The sequence below is a fragment of the Camelus dromedarius genome, chromosome 29 (genome assembly GCF_036321535.1).
Source record: "Camelus dromedarius isolate mCamDro1 chromosome 29, mCamDro1.pat, whole genome shotgun sequence".
NCBI classification, from domain to species: domain Eukaryota; kingdom Metazoa; phylum Chordata; class Mammalia; order Artiodactyla; family Camelidae; genus Camelus; species Camelus dromedarius.
This window is the reverse complement of record NC_087464.1, coordinates 13,693,062-13,710,870: the sequence shown is the minus strand read 5'-3', so window position 1 is coordinate 13,710,870 and position 17,809 is coordinate 13,693,062. Positions and strand designations below refer to the sequence as shown.

Genomic DNA, 17,809 nt, shown 5'->3' with positions numbered 1-17,809 from the left:
TTGTCCAGGAAGGTCAGAGCCCCCGAAGCCAGGAGGAAAGAATCCAGGCCCCGTGGGAACACAGGTTGTACACATGAGCCCCATGGAGGCTGGGCTGACCTGTGGCTACTGGCATCTTTCACAAGTTCAAAGGAATCACAATGCCAACCATCCTAAACATCAGTTGGCATTCTGAGAACTCCTGGGAGCTCCTAGAATGCCCACAAAGGCCTCAACGGGGGCATTTCAAACACGGTCCATTCTCTGACATCCTGCAGTAGAGCACCTCTCTGGCCGTCATGCCCTCCCGTCTCTGCATTGCTGATTGCCAGGCCACCGCTGAGAGCACCAGGGTGTCCGTCCGTGATCAGGACTCCCTCCCTCCTCTACTCCCGGAGCAACAGGCTGACAGCGGCGTCCCTGTGAGCCAGCCAGGCAGAGCTTAACCAGGAAAGTCACAGGGAATCTCGTCTTCCTGCCAAACGTCCCATTAGCTCTCCTGCATCTCTCCCCACCTCCCTTCTTCTCTATCTCCCTCCCTTTACTAACTCTCCTAGTCCCAACACCCTCCCCGTTGCCCCAACTTCTGCAAAATTCCAGACTCCGCCAAACACTAGTGCTTAAGTTGGAGAGTGGGCTGAATTAGACCCATCTGCCTCTTATTAAATTTTAGAGCCTGAACCAGAAAGTGTGTAGGTGTTTCCTTGCTGGACAGCGAGGTGAAGACCAAGGCATCATGTGAAGATTCATCACTAGAGTGAGTACCAATCAGGCAGAATCCCGACCCAAGCTCGTGCAAATGCCGCTCCCAGGGTGGCAATTTCTCCAAGGGACAAGGGGTGCTAGGGAGCAAAAGGAAAGGGGAAGAGATGGAGGGGCCAATGAGGAAAGAAGAAGATGAAGGGGAAAAGAAAAAGAGACAGAGGTCCAGGTAGAGACACAGATGGGAGAGAGAAAGGCAGAGTGGAGGCAGACAGCAAAAAGGGACAGGGACAAAGGACAGTGTGTTGTTTTGATTTATTAGAAGAAAAAAATTGCCTGCAACTAGAAGCAGTTTTGTTTGTTTGTTTGTTTGTTTGTTTGTTTTGGGGTGGGTAGGTAATTTAGGTTTATTTGTTAATTTTTTAATAGAGGTACTGGGGACTGAACCCAGGACCTCGTGCATGCTAAGCACACGCTCTACCACTGAGTTATGCCCTCCCCCTAAAAGCAGTTTCTTAATCAAAGCTTTATTAAATTTTGGTAATAAAAAGCTAAATGGTTTTGCAAAGGATAAAACATCAAAGGGCAGAACTTTCAAAACAGGAAAATGTAAGTCGCACTGGTGCATGCATGAGTGGAGCCAGCGGAGCTGAGACAGTGAAGGTATGGAACCTGGATGAGACTGTTCAAGCCCGTGTACGTACAAAAAGGACACTTGAATGAGCCATGACTTTTAATTTTTAGGATCCTAAGTCTCTGAAACAACTGGGAAAGAGGCTTAGGGCTTTCAAGCTTATGTTGCCTGCTGTTGCTCAGAAAGGGAAAGAGATGAGAGATGTCTTTTGGTTCGTTGCTCTCTGTCTACCATCGACCTGTCCTGCACTAGCTTCTCAGGTGGTAGCTACCTGATGGGAGAGAGAGCAGAGGAAAAATAACAAAATTGTCCTAATGCAACTGGATGCTCTTTTCCTTTCTTTCTGTTGTGACGGGGGCTGCGCGCCGAGCCTCCCAGATCCCTCAGCCCCTGTTACTGGTGGGGATCGCCTCCCGCCACCCACTACTTGATAGGTCCTTGTTGACCTCAGATTCCCAAGCCCACCCACGTTCACTGTCACAGGAGCACAGACTGTTCCCAAGGCAGTGGATATGTATGTCCTTCTGGCTCTGTTTTGACTGGGGAATGTTCTCCTTTTGTGACGTAACTATAGAGATATACTAAAATGGCCAAGGCTTTTATCCTGATAAACAAGAACCAAGGCCAGAATAATCACCAGCCAAGAAGAGTGTGCTTTCAGGAGATAAAGGTTCACATCAACATTCCCGGATATCAGTGCCAGGTGGTGAGGGTTTGAATTTTAGGTTTAGCTGACACTCATCTGGAATCCAAAATGACAGACATTTCCATGTCAAGTCTTAACTACGCATGCAGACATTAGAGAGTAATGAGAGAATTCCATGGCTCTCACCTCCCCTGCAGCAAGCTCAGCCTAAATGGGGTGGTACCACCCATACCCAGACCTTCCCTCCATGCTGGTTAGGCTGTTAGAACAAAGATGACAATTACTCTGCCCTAAATCCATGACAGACTTTGCTATTTAAACACAGCCCTCCTGAACCCTCACACACTGCTGGTGGGAAGGTAAATTGGTGCAGCCACTGTGGAAAGCAGTATGAAGTTGTCTCAAAAAAACTAAAAATAGAACTACCATATGACCCAGCAATTCCACTCCTGGGTATATATCCCCCCAAAAAACCCTACCAATTCAAAAAAATACATGCACCCCCAATTTTCATAGCAGCGTTATTTACAGTTGACAAAATAGGGAAGCAACCTAAGTGTCCATCAACAGATGAAGGAGAAAGAAGATGTGGTAAAGAAGATATATAAAATGGAATACTATTCAGCCATTAAAAAGAACAAATCTTTGCCATTTGTAGCAACACAGGTGGGCTTGGAGGGCATTAGGCTAAGTGAAATAAGTCAGAGAAAAATAAATACTGTATGATATCACTTATATGTGGAATCTAAGAAAGACAACAAGCTAGAGAATATTAAAAAAAGGAGGAGGACTCACAGATAGAAAACAAATGAGTAGTTACCAGTAGGAAGAGGGAATGGGGGAGGGGCAATATAGGGATAAGGGATTAAGGGATACAAACTATTAGGTATAAAATAAACTACAAGGAGAGATTGTACAACATGGGGAATATAGCCATATTTTATAATAACCATAAATGGAGTATAACTTTTAAAAATTGTGAATCACTATATTGTACACCTGTAACTTGTATAATATTGTACATCAACTAGACTTCAATAATAATGATTCTTTTTAAAAAACAGCCCCCTTTCCTGCTGAGCTCAAACATGATCTCAGATCCCTTCTACCCACACATGGGAGTTAGTACTTACAACAGAACTTTTTGACCTCCTGTCCTAAGATCCTCTAGCTCTCTAGAATCTGCTCTCTCCCAAGGAATTTCTGCATGTTTATAATGACTTTCTGCCATTGGTATTCTTACTTCATTTGAACCCACAGGAATGATGCCAATGCTTGGGAATTTAGGACCAATTATGCAAGAATGGCATTTCTGTGAAATACCAATAAAGGTCTTTGGGCTGAATCATTTGAAACATTGAACGAGCTTCAGCTCATGTGTGTGGCCAAATATACAATGGTGATTCTCAAAAGGAGGCAATTTTGACATCCCAGGGGACATGGGCAGTGTCTAGAGACAATTTTGTACATTACAATCAGGAGTGCTACTGGCATCTGGGGAGTCAAAGCCAGGGATGCTGCTAAACATTCCCAAATACACAGGACAGGGTTCAACAACCAAGAATCATCCAGTTCAAAATGCAAGGGTGTCAAGGTTGTGAAACCCTGATACACATTAAGGCTGAGTGTTTAGTGGTAGAAAGAACGTTAGAGACGCACTCACCCAGCTCTCTCATGTTAGGGATGAGCCTAAGACTCAGATACAAGACCGTGCGGACAGCTCAGGAGAATTAGCAAATAACCCTGTACGTCCTTCTAATGGGACAGAAAAGCCTGTTTTCTGTGTGGAGAAAAGCAGCTTTCAGTTCCCTGACGGTCTATTGGTATGATAAATAGAAACTGCAACTATTACGAAGGCTGAGATCTTCGGTTTTATGCATGGGTTGTTGGATTCAGGTTGGGGGTGGATATTGCCAGTTTATACACGTCAGTATTAGAAATCATCCGTTCATCTGAAAGTTTAGCCCACAAATATTTATTTTAGGGTTTTTATTGTGCTGATGCAAGTAATGCAATGATCAACACGACGGCCCTTGCCCTCAGAAGTCGGCAGTCAGCTGGGAGGGACGGACAACAGCAGATCCAATACGGTGCGATCGATGCTGAGTTGGGAGATCCTACGGGGGCACAGAGGAGGGGCATCCAACCTGGTCTTGGGAGTCAGGGAAAGTGTTTGCAGGGGGACCCGTGTCTGAGCTGAGCTCTGAAGGGAGAGCAGATGCCAGAAACTCTAAAAGCTGGGCCCCTCGCACAGCCCACCTCATTTGCTAAGCATGGCCGGTGTGTTGAAAACCCGGTTAATGCTCCAAGCCTGAGTCAGTCAGTGTGTATCCTGGCTGTGGGTTTCTCCTGGGCACATGCATCGTGTTTATATGGAAATAGTTAACAACCGGCATGTGAGGACGTTCAGATGTTTACACATGGTTGAGTACGCTGTCCACTCGAAGCTTCAGGTGTGCGCGCGTGTGTGTGTGTACGCGCGCGCGCGTCTGTGTGCGCGCGCGCGCAGAAAGGTAAGTCAGCCTTTCCTGGCTATCAGGGCTTGCCTCCCACGAAACATCAAGGCTGCTGGGCTCGGGGGGATACAGGAGAAAGCCACCTTCCTGACCCAGCCACTCTCGGCACCTCCACTCCCTGCAGTCCAAGAACTTCCTCACCTTCCTTCCTCAAACACCTGGTGTTATAATCAGGTAAGCAGACGGAGTGAGCAGGGAAATAATGAGAACCCAGATGCCCGGCCTGAGGCAAGTTCAGTCCGAACAATGAACCATCCTCTTCCCACAACCCGCAGGTAACGCTTTCTCATCCCCTCCTATCTCGAGGGCTTCATAACCTCTCACTTTTCTGTCCCTCAATCTGCTCTACCCACCTTCACTCCCCCTGCATGTCAGGAAGCTGTGGATAGACTCCTGTATTATATCAAGTTCCAATAAACCAAATGAATTCAATCTTCAGGGTTTTTTTCAGTCTACGGAGGGGGAAGGAAGCACCGCGTTATAGGATCCTTTCTCTGCACTTAGAGTTGACAGAGATGTAGGGTTGGGGGGAGAAAAGGTGTTTTGATTTTTATTTATTTATTTATAAGTTTTATTAAAGTTCAACTATTACCCACATGCCACGGGCTCCCTACAGAGAGACAAATATCACAATTGCAGCAGTTAGTTTCCAAGGTGCCAAATTAAAATAGATGAAGAGGTAAAGAGGGGGAAAAAAATAAAAAAAATTCAGCTAAGACCTCTCCACTCCCAAGTGCATGGTGCCTTCTACGATATTGCACATGTGAAATTGACTCCCAATGTAATTAGATCAGGGCTACTGGGCAGGAAAAAAAAAAAGAAGAAAGAAATCTAAAATTATTCAGACCCCCAAAGCTATTCTTTTGCAATCACTCAAGTACCTGAGTAAAGAGCCAACTTTTTAATATAAATTTGTTAGCATCTACACTGTCCAAGCAATTCCAACACCCCATCTGCCCAAGAATACAGTCGCTAGCTGAGTTGTGAATCAAATGCAAGAATCCCGCTTCCCACCCACTGTCTTAAACTTCTCTTCCATAAGACAATCCCACTGGAGCCTGCAGTTTATTCCAACAGTCCTTGAGGGCTGCTGGTCCCATTAAAAGGAGCTGGAGAGTTCCTTGGGTCTGCAGTAGACAATACACTCCCTTTACAGCCAACTGCGTTGGCAGCGTTAAGTACAAGCACGTCCACAGAGAGAGAGATTAACTCTCTCTTTGCAGCCCTGTGCTTGGAACAGCGACAACAGTCTCCATTCTCACCCCAAAGATCCAGGAATGGCTCTATTGCCTTCCAGGTTGAAAATGAGCCATTGAGACAGAACAGCATCTTTCTCTGAACTCAGAGGGGAAAGAACCACGTTTCAAAAGAGGTACTTACTGGATTTCAGCAATGCTGCCAGAACGTCAGCGGCTGCCCTGGGGAAAGACAAAGAAAAGTGGAAAAGTCAACTTTCAATGGTCTTTCTGTCAGCCCATGGATCCCATAGCCAGCCAGCTCATTGCTGCCATCTAACTGCCCCATTACTAACCAGCTAGCAGGCAGGCATTCTATTGATTCTACTGCTGGCCTTTAAAGGGGCTGGAATGTAGGAATCGCGCTGACTGAAGTGTCTGTCTTGCAAATGGGTCTCGAGAGTCCCTTCCACTGCTGAAAGTCTCTTCCCCTCCCCCTCTTGCCTCCCACTTTCCACCAACTTCCCTCGCACTGTGCTCCTCCCAGCCAGAGCTCTTACAGTCCCTTGATTTATACCTGGAAACCCTGGGGACTCTGGAGAAGGGGCTGGGAGGGGGTGAGAGACTTGGAGGCTGAGTGAGTACAGCAGTGCCCTGCAAACTTCTTGAAACACTCACGGCCCTGGGGACACACTAGAAAACCTTCACACATTGGAAAGGGAAGCTGACTCCTTAGGGTGGAAAATGGTTATATGGCATTTTTCTTTCCGTTTCATTGTTTTCCTCCATGGAGGAATTTGACAGCCTTTGCAGAGATGGGAGGCAGGTAAGAATGAAAATGCCTTTGGCCCATGTCTCAGCGACCCTTCAGCCTGCTCCCTGAGCCGGGGAAGGTCACACAAAGACCAGCTCACAGGGCAGAGGAAAGCTTCACGGCACTTCGGACACTGTGGTATGATGCTGGGAGGGAGAGTTTACACGCATTTTTTTTTTTTTAAGAATAGAAACATTCTGCACAGCCCTACAAACTCACCTTTAAGGTCTGTTAAACCCAGCAGCCTTCTGAGGACTGGAGGAACAGGTCAAAGAGGCTGGATCACCCTTCCAAGATTACATGACATGTGAGCAGAACTGGGACCCCAAACCCAGCAATCTCACTTCCCATCTTTGCTTCCTCCCCCCATCCCTTGTTCTCCAGAATCTGTCTCACACTGGCTTTGCTCTGGCCTCTGCCCAGCGGATGAGAGACAATTCTCTCTGCGATACATTATCTACCATTAAGCAATAGAGCCAGCACTAAAATAAAATTTTAAAAAATAGTAATAACAAGTGAATGAATAAAAACAAGCCAAACTAAAATAGAAATTAGGCACCTGAGACGTTACAGCTTCCCAAAACCTACAAGAAAATCCTGCAATCGCAGTGGCTTGAAACTCACAGATGCAAACCCACGGCTGGGATGGCCCCTGGCTCAGAGAGACCGACACAATGGCAGGGCAGTCCTAAAGCAGGTGAGGCTAGTTTTCACAGATGGATGATTTGATTTATCCTTCCCAGCCACATCTTCCTCTATCGACTTTCAGCTTCCTCAGCCACCCCCTTCTGTAACCCCACATAGTGGGCAACGATGGATTTGAGAAAGGACACTCTGAAGGTGTTGCTGGGGGCCCAAGCCAGTGTAGAAAATCTACGAGCCACAATGCAGAGGGCCTGGCTTGGGCTGGGGCAAAAGGAAAGGCAAGATTTGGGAGAAAAGCAGAGCAGCCACAGTAAGTTCATCAAAGGAGGTTAGTGGAGAAGAAGGAAACTGTGGAAACATGAAAAGGAAGAATGGGATGTCCCAAATCAAATGCCTCACCCGGCCGTAGATCACAAGCCAGGTCTTAGGGTAGCCCTAAGCCTTTCTGGTTTGCATGGCACATTTGTTGGGGCTGGGGGTTCACCATGGAGGTGATGATTCATTAGGTAACAGTTTTTCTGAAAACTTTAGTATTCAGATAACAGGGTCATAAAAGTCTCCTCGCCAAGACATGACCCTCTGCAGTCTTCCCCTTCCCAGAGAATGCAACCACTACTTTCTTAGAAACTCAGCCTGCGTCTTTCTCATCTGTTCACCCTGGCCACCCAGATCTCACCACACACTCAAACAACCCCATTTTAACTTCTACAGTGCTCTTAAGTTGCCCATTCCTTTGGACTTCTGCTGTTTCTAACCCTAGTCCAAGCACATGGGAGCCTGGTACTTCACTGAGAAATGTAATTTCTAGAGTTATGGGTCCTTGGTTGAAATTTACATTTTAGTTCCTATATAATAAAGGTATATGCACCGCATAATCCTTTTAGATACATTAGAAAATACAGTTAAACATAAATAAATGGAATAAATTAAAGTCACCCAAATATCTCTCACCTAACTATGGTAATAACCCCAGAACGAATCTATGCATATCAGCTCTAGGTCCTCTTCAAATTGTTCTTCAAGCTGCAACTAGAGTGATCTTCTCAAGAACATCTGATTAGGGCACCCTCACCTTGCTACCCCCATGCCCACTTTTGCTCTTGGATAAGAATCCAAATCTGAAACATGGCCCAAGAGACCCTACCAAATATCGCTGCTGCCACCCGCTCCAGCCCAGCCTCACACCACCCTCTCTTACTCTGTACTTCTGTCCCTCTGGCCTTTTGCCAAGCTTTGGAACATGTTCTCATAACTTGCTCTTTGTCTTTGCTAATGGCACAGCCCAACATGCTCTAGGCTCTCCCCTCCTCCTTCACATCCTAACCTAGGTGTCACTTCCTTAGGAAAGACTTCCTCGACCCCTAGCCTAAGTCCAGGTCCCTTATTGGTGTGTATGTCCTTCCCCCCAACCCTTCTCATTGCACAATTCAGTTTGTAGTCATTCACTCAGTTTATAATACTTGACGCCTGTCTCCTCCTCCAGCTGGCCAACTCCAGAAAACAGGAAACATTTTGTTCTGCATTATTCTACTTCCACCAGTTAATAGTATTTGAATATAGAAGAACATCACCGAATACTTGTTGAGCCTTTTCTGAAAAATCAGGCCCTGTTCTTGGAGCTTTATGCGTATTACCCATTCATTTAACAAATATTTATCGAGCACTTGCTATGTGCTGGGATAAACCAAAGATTCTTGCATTCAAAAGGGTTAGGGTTAGGGTGAAGGAAATAGTTAACAGACAAGTATTTTTGAAGAATATGTTAAATTAGTATTTCAAAATATGATAAATGCTTTGGGGGAAAAAAAGAAAAAGTAAGACCAGGGTAAAGAGATCATGTGCATAGGGTTGCATTGCAAGGTTTGCAAATTTGGCTAGAGTGGGCCTCACGGACAAGGCAACATCTAAGCAAAGTGATGGAAGTTGTCATCTGAATATCAGACGGAAGCATGTGCAGACCCTCTAAAATGACAATAGGCCTGATCTGTTCAAGAAACAGGAGTTGGATCGGGCTGCCAGAGCCAAAACAGACAAGGGGAGAGGAGCAGAGCTGAGGGGAGGCGTGACAGTGAACTATTCGTGTTCCAGGGCCTGGTGAGCACCATAAGGGCTTTCAGTTCACTCCAAGCGAAGGATTCACTGCAGGATTTTGATCAGTGATCTCACATGTTTTAAGAAGATTTCTCTGGCTACTCAATTTTAAAAAAGAAAAAGTACTCTAAGGAATCAAGAGTAGAAACCAGAGGCAGGCCCGAGCAGAAACCAGTAGAGAGCTATGTGGAGCAAAGCAAATACAGTAACAAATAAGAAGGACTATATACAATGGTCAAGTGCGATCTCTCCCAGGAAGGCAGGGTTAGTTAAATATCTGAAAAATCAACCAATGTAATAATCCACCATAATAACAGAAAAAAGGATAAAAACCACACGGCCATGTTAATAGACATAGAAAAAGCATTTGATAAAATCCATTACACTTTCATGGCCAAAATACTCCACACATTAGGAATACAAGATAACTTTCTCCACCTGACAAAGGGATCTACTTAAAGCCCCAGACTCACATGATACTTAATGGAGAAAAATGACTGAATGCTCTCCCCCTACCATCAGAGAGAAGATAAGGAAATCTATTCTCCCACCTCTGTTCAACTTTCTACTGGAGGCTCTAGCCAGAGCATTTAGGAAGGAAGGGAGGGAGGGAGGAAAGAAGGAAGGAAGGAAGAAAGGAAGGGAGGAAGAAAGGTAGAAAGGAAGGAAGGAACGTAGATTGGAAAAGAGGAAGTTAAACTATCTTATTTATATATGGCTTGGTCTTGTATATAGAAAGTTAATGAATCCACTAAAAACCTATCAGGACTAATAAGCAAGTTCTCCTATGTGGCCATGATAAAAGATCAATATTCAAAAATCAATTTGTATTTCTGTAAACTAGCCATGAATAGTTCAATAATGAAATTTAAAATAGCAATCTCACTTGGCAGCAGAAAGAATAAAATTTTGGGTAATAAATTTAATAAAAGAAACCCAAGGCTTTTGCACTGAAAACTAGGAAACACTGTTTAAAAAATATTAAAGAAGATCTAAATAAATAGAAATCACCTAAGTGTCATCTGTCACCTAACTACCCCTATAGCCCCAGAACTAATGCGCCCATATTCACTCTAGGTCCCCTTCAAACTGTTTTTCATAGCACAACTAGAGTGATCTTCTCAAGAAGAACGTGGATATGTTCTGAATTTGGAGCTAACAGGATTTCTCATAGACAACGTGCTATGAGAAGTAACATTAGCTCACTTATTTCTCATAACAATCCCTGTTTTACAGATGAAGGGATGATTCAAGGTAAGTTAACCCCCCCAAAATAACATTAGAAAGCAACAGAGCTGGAACATGGCCTTGTATCTGTCTGAACCCAACATCTGGCACACGCCCCAGCCACCCAGCAGCACACGGAGCACTGGGGCCAGCGAGGTTCCTCGTTCATTATTCATTTACAGAAAGACGATTGATTTTTGAATACAGATCTTTTATCCTGGCCACACAGCAGAACTTGTTTATTAGTTCTGACAGTTTTTTTAGTGGATTCATTAAGACTTTCTACAAACAAGACCAAATCAAGATCGTTTTCAGGAAGAAAGACGTGGGTAACCCTAGAATTCAACCCTAGATCCCCTCTAGAGTTGACCATGGGATGCGGGGGTGTAGCAGTGGAAAGTGGGGGGAAAGGAGTTATTTAAATAACAGGTGGATAAAGCAGGAGACCTTTATAGGGGATAGAACACATTGCCTGCAGAGCACAGGCACCCAGAACGCCATCTGGTACCATCCAAGCCTCCTGCCTGGCTGGAGAGGGACTAATAGGATGGGTAAAAGTACACACACACACACATACACACTCACACACACACACACACACACACACACACACACACACACACACACACACACACGGCTGGTTACCAAGGAAAATGGATGACAAATGGATCTGGCTAATCACTATTTTCCAGGGAGAGACGGAAAAACAGAAATGGAAACAGAGGTGGCTCCTACACGATGAAAGAAAAGAAAAACCGTGAACATATGGTGCAAAGGTTGAACCAGATCCTGTGCCCAGCATGGAACTTGTCCAATTTTTTCTTGGGGGGGAAGAAAAGAAAGAAAAAGCACTCCCTCCCCAACTCTATCCAGATGCTGTCAAGGACAGTTTGTGGGAGCCACCATCATCCATCCCGGGAAATTTTTACAAGAGAAATCAAAACCCAGACCTCGGACCAGTTTTAATAGTAACACTCGGCAGGGAGTGTGACAGAGGGGTGGCTTCTGCCTGAGCCAGGGAACAGGGAACACAGCACTGCGGCCAAAGCTGGGAGGACCCCCACCCACCTGGCTTGTCACAGGCAGCAACTCCGCGAAGGGGAAATGATTTTGAAGTGCTTCCAAATCCACGGGCAATGGCATCAGGACCAAGGGTTCAGACAACAGCTTCTAAGTATCCCCAAGACCAGGACCAGAAAGGATGTGAGGGAGTGGGGAGCAGAGTGGGGATCCCAACAAGCTCTCACAAATGGGAGAGTCTCTTTCCACATAGGGCCATGGCTCTCGGGTTAAAACTTAAAGTGAAAGTTATCCTAGAGTTTCCTTAAATGATCGATAAAGTACAATACACATGGACGAGGGACTGCAATCCTGTACTGAGATATGCATATATATGCAGAATAAAATGTTACAGAACATTTGCAGGATTACTGTGGTAGAAGAAGTGCTGTATTTAGTTGAACTATTCTAAGTTAAACGCATGTATGATACAATCCACTCTTGAATATAGCTGGAAGCACAGAAGGAAAGATGTGATACCCTGTCTCACTGCACAGCACAGAGCAGGCACCAGCGGATGTTTGCTGACTCAGTGAACGATTAGAAATGTATCTGATTTTTTTCCAGCTGAAGGGCAGAGCAAAGACAAGCCTGAACATTGTTGGGCTGAGGTGTAACAGAGCATCACACTTGGTCCCAAGGCTTAGAGCTCCCAGCACTAAGGCAACCAGCGCTTCCAAAGGTTGTCATTCACAAAAAGACGAATATTGTAGGATTCTTCCCACTTATGTGAGATGCCTAAAAACAGGCAAATTCAATGAGATATAAGTGGATTAGAAGTAAGGAGGGGCTGAAGGGATGGGGAATGGGGAGTTATTGCTTAATTATTATAGAGTTTTGTTTAAAGTAGTGAAAAAGTTTTGGGAATAAAAAGTAGTAATGGTTGCACAACAATGGGAATGTAATTGATGCCACTGAAATGCATGCATAAGATGGTTAAAATGGTCAATTTTATGTTATGTGTATTTTCCTACCAAAAAAATAAACCGTCATTAGATCTGATGATGAGTGATCTCTTTTCCCTCCCAAAAGTGCTTAGGTCTGTAGGAAAGGAGGGTAGAGTGAAAAAGGCTTCAGATGCTCTCCTTACTTGGAAAGAAACAGGAATAGCACCAGAAAGTTCACTACCAACAATCCAAACTGGTCTGAATCCCCCTAGGGTGCTCATTAAAACCCAGAGTGCCGGGCCCACCCCCAGACCTCCTGAGTCAGTAGGTGTGAATTGGGACCTCAGAAATTTCACTTGTAACAACTTCTCAGATGCTGCTGATACCACTGGTCTACGAATCACACTTGGAAAACACAGACCTAGACAGCATGTGCTCAGGAGGTTTGGCTGAGGGACTTTTTCAGTAAGAGGTATGGGGAATACTCCTAAGCCATTCTTCTTTCAGGCCAAATGCTCAAGACCCTCACTGATGCCTCCCCATCGTGCCAGGATCGCTGGGCCTCCAAGCAAAGATTTCCTAAACATCCCTCACCCTTAACTAAAATTAAGACCTAAAAAGAGACCCATGAGAGTTCAAGATGAATACTGTAGGATTTTTTCCAAACCAGAGCCTGAGGCTCTAGACAGTAGAACAGTCATTCTTTCTGTCCATCTCCAAGCCTCACAGTGAGTTGGTGCTCACTCCTTGATTGACAGGATGTATGTCTGTGATTCCCAGCATCCATGGGGAGTTTACCTCTTTGAGAAATCTGGGTCTCTTCATTAAAACTCAGATGAGAGGGGAGACTTGGGGAAAATGCTAATCCCACTTCTTTAAGGGATTGGATTTATTACCAATAAAATCCAGCACTGGCCATAATCTCCCAGAGACTGCCAGGCACATAATGCTACTTGAAATTCCCCTCCACACATCCTGGTCTTGAATTTCTTTACAGGCTGGAACAAGCAGTTTCTAGAAAGCCTTTCATCCCTGTGTCTTTTTCTATCTATCAGACCCTTATCTACCTTCCAACATCCAGCTCAAATTCCAGTTCCCCTATTACCTGAGTTCCAGCCTCCATATAGGTCTTCCTCTGAGTTCTCATCACACTTTCCACTTCCCCTTTTTATGTCATTTTCACAGTAACATGGACATTACCTATTTGTAGATCTAATTCTGCATTAGGCTAGATGCTTCTTGAGGACAGAAACGGTACCATGATCTTTGAAGTCTGAGCACTTATCACAGGACCTGCTCCATAGTAATTTTGAAATACATTTCATGGGTGAGTAAATTAATAGGTTACAACAGCCTTCTGCTAAACTTAAATAGACCTCAATCTTAACCCCACACCACCTCAAAGTTAAGTACAAAAAACCATAAAGTAAGTATCACAAAAAAAGAGAGCTCTTTTTAAGAGTAACAGGAGTAAGTTGGACTGGTGGGAGACAGGGCAAGCAGGCCAGGGAGGTACTGGGAGGGTCAGGGAGCATGGTGCTGGGCAAGCTGCTCAGCCCCACCGAGAATGGGGCAGAGAATAAGGATTACTCCAGGCGGGTAGACAAGCCTGTAGTAAATAAAGCTTGCAGTAAGGCTGCCAGAGCCACTACCAGGAGAGTCCACCTACTTTTTTCAGGTCTTTTATAGAGACCTCAGCTATTTCCCCAGACCTGTCACCCACTTATGACTCTCATCCTTTAATCTTCATCCAGAAGTGCCATGAAAAGGTTGATGGCTTGCCTAGATTGCAAGGTGAAGACATTGTTATTCTGTTTGCACAGTTTTGTTTCTTCCCCATTTGGAATTACTGAATCACTCATATCTTTTGTATCCTAAGCAAGTCTTTGCCAATAGGATGGATGGACGGGTGGGTGGGTGGATGGACGGAAAGGAAGCATGGGAGATACAAAGTAAACTAATTAATCTCATTCAAAGTAAACTAATAACATGAATTCACTTTGCTTTTTCCCAAAACTCTACAGATTTCATTGTGGAAATCCAAAGCCAAATAATTTCATAATAGTGGAGGTAACAGGAAGGGGACATCACCAGACAACCAAACGTTTTGGGAAGACAAGAAATGAGGCAGTCCATTGACAAATGAAACAGTGAAAGAAGCCACAGCCCAGAAACAGCTGTAATCAGGTAGCAAAGGATGCCTGAAGCACATGCAGAGGTCAACCTGTTGATAAGAAACCCAGAAAGGCTGCAGGTCAAAATTCTACCCAATCATTCACCCTTATCTGAAACAGGACAGTTCCTTATTCTTGATTAATATATGAATAACGTAGAAAGGAAAACAACATTCAGAATGCCAGTTTCAGAAACAGTAACGTAAAAAACTCGTTTCAACTATGAGTTATCACTTAAAAGACAAGTCATGTCTCCTTTTCTAGGGTTCTCAGAAATATGGTCGGGACTAAGGATACTGAAACTTTGCTACTTCAAGGACCATAAAATGTTACCCAAACATAATATAAGGTTCTTCCCTGTTTTGAAAGTAGATTGGTAGCAAATGGAACACACTGAGTATTCGCAGTGTGACGTGCTCTGTGCCAAACCCTTATTCACTCATTTCAAAATTCTTACAACCGATTTGAGATTGTCCCTGTTTTACTATGAAGAAAGTGAAATTGGCAAGATTGACTAAGTTTCTCAGAGCAGATATTTAAACCCAGGTCTTCTGATTCCAAGTATGGTGCTGGTTCTACAACACAGTGACTTTCTTCTAAGAAATCAGTTCACAAAGAAAAATAGAGAAAAGGAAGAGGTGAGGAAACGGGGTCATGTGTAAGTGCCCCTTCCTCCTAACCTAACAAAGGGTTTAGTCTTTGTTGCATTTGGAATTGAGTTAAATCAATAGACTCAAATCAGCCTTCTTTGTCTGCCAGCATCTGCCGCTATAGGTACCCGGACCGACCTGTCTTTGTGTGAGTTGCCTATAAATGCTCTTAGAGGAGAAGGAGCTTCTATTTTGGAATCATTCAGCCTACTGTTGTAGCAGTTGGACAGATTCAAAGTTACTGAAGTTCTGCATAAATGACTTTGGTGATGGAAAGGATAGCCAAGACTCCCAAGGGGGCCTGAGGGTTGCACACCTTCTGCGTTTGCAGATAGGAATCTTGATATTCTCCAAGGCTGCACTTTTTCATTGCTTTTACCTCTCTTCCCTCAGCCACGAGGTTTATTTGGTAGTACCCAATGTACACCACGGGGGTAGAGATGAACCCTAGCTGACATCACTTAACCCCTGGGAACAAAGTATCCTTAGTGAAGACAGCCAACATGGAGTGCATATTGAGGAGGCAAGGATCTGTCAACCTGCTGAGTCATGATGTTCTGTGCTACCATCATCTTTGTAGACCGAAAGATTTCTAAAAGGCACTGTCCATTGAAAGCACTGTCCATCTGTGGTCAAATATCTCAGACACAGACAGGCTGCAGGAGACTGTCTGTGCTTGTTAGTTACATCCAGATTAAAAGAGTGGAATGATAAAAATCAAATGACATCTTTAGTCAACACTCTACTAACACAGCCTTCCTGGATATGACAGCACAAGAAATTCTTCCTCTGCTTAAGGCTGCAGAGACAGAGAAGCTTTGAAAAATGTCAGAATATCCTACATAGAATTTCCCCAATATCTTCCCTGGTCTTGGCTGACCTATAGACAACTCTATAGTAGTTCGAGAGCACCTGTAAACTGGACGAGGCCTGTGTACTACTGATGTTAACCAAGTAGAGTGTGATTTATCTTTATCATATTCGTGTGTGTGCCATTTATAACTGAATGTGTACTTCAGTACACTTCTGATTATTTGTAGTAGTCAAGTATACTTCTTACACGATTATTATATGCAATGCACTTTTGAAATATGAAAGTGTTTGTATGAAATTTTGAACAAGAATATGATTTTTTTTTCCAATTTAAAGAATCGATGATCTTTTTGAGGCAACGCCATGATGGAAACTAATGAAACAATTGGTGGCTATTACTCTAGAAAAATAATATAATGAAACTAAAAAGTGCTATAAAATAAACACCTTTAAACAATGAAGCTTGGGGAATATCTCAGCCTCCACAGTCTGAAATCTGGGTAATTTGTAAGTCACCCTTGCCTAGAAAGACACCACAGATGACATAATTGAGGTGCTAAAGATTAATCGGATTTGGAAAAGATATTTTTTCTTATAATCCTTTTGAAATCAAGAAAGAAAGTTCATCAAAAATAATTTAAGTCTCTGATCCATCAATTTAATGATCCTAGTTCTTTTCCTTTTCCTCTACTTATATGTGCTGTCACCTAAAATAAATCCAAGCCAAAATGAAGCTTTAAAAATGAAGAAGTGAAAAATTAAATTGTTAGACAAACCTTCCAACAGGCTGCATCTGGACCTTCAAACAACTGAGTCAACAAACAGAGATACGTGTATAACAATTACCAACATCCGTACGGGAATTAGGTTTACAGAATAATCTTTCTGTTGGAAATCAATCCAATCCCCAAGTGAAGGTCATCTTTTGTCTATGATAAACACAATAATTTCTTGGCTCTTGCAAACAGGGCAGTTGTGTAAACTCCCAGTCATGTTAGAATCACCCATGTTTATTTTAACAACCCCACTGATAGGATTAAATGGGTTTAAAGATTAAATGACTTTACTAAGGGTGGGTTTCCTACATTCACAGAGAGTTTGTTGATCACTAAAATTAGATTCAAATAACATACATAAAGAGAAATAATTTTCCTCATAAACATTAGACAAAGTTTTCAAACTTTTCCAGGGAGGCTAGAATCTGCTATGTTGCCAAAATCCTGTCTGCAAATGTATTGGTTAGATTTACTCTTTTCTAGCCACATAGCTTGAAGGAGAGTTCACCCAAGATAGAATAAGTCAGCGGTTGGGTAATGTCACGATTTCCATAAGGGTGTGGTGTTATTCATTATATATTATTCCTCCTTGTGATGGGTTAGTTTAGGAATAAGACTAAGACCCAATTCCAGCCAAAGATATGTGACAGATAGTCTACTGAGGGATTCTGGAACCAGTCTTTTCTCTCTAAGAATAAAGCCCTAAGAAGAAATGGTCACTCCTCTTCTTAAGGAAGCTGCCACTGTAATTTGAGGCCTGGACCTGCTGCAGCCATCCGGCTGCTAGTCTGAGTATAAAGTCAACACTGAGGATGGCAGAAGCAAAGAGGGGAAAACAATCTGAGCCCTTGGTGTCATCACTGAGCCATGGAATCAACCATCCTACAAAATGATCAAATTGTTGTTGCTCAAATCATTGTAAGTCAGAGATTGTGCTATGTGCAGCCAAAGTCATCATAAATGCTGCAGTTTCTGAGACATAGTTAAAATAGATCTTGTTAAAGACTTTTGAAAATTACTC

The 17,809-nt window shown here is 43.6% G+C and overlaps 1 protein-coding gene across 1 annotated transcript in view; it reads right to left on the bottom strand.

Moving 5' to 3' along the window:
• Positions 1-17,809, bottom strand: part of AGBL1 (AGBL carboxypeptidase 1) — a 599,934-nt gene that overhangs the window by 502,481 nt on the left and 79,644 nt on the right. Inside the window, exon 6 of the mRNA XM_064480565.1 lies at positions 5,858-5,895. Coding sequence (XP_064336635.1) covers positions 5,858-5,895 — 38 coding nt within the window. The remainder of the gene's footprint in view (positions 1-5,857; positions 5,896-17,809) is intronic.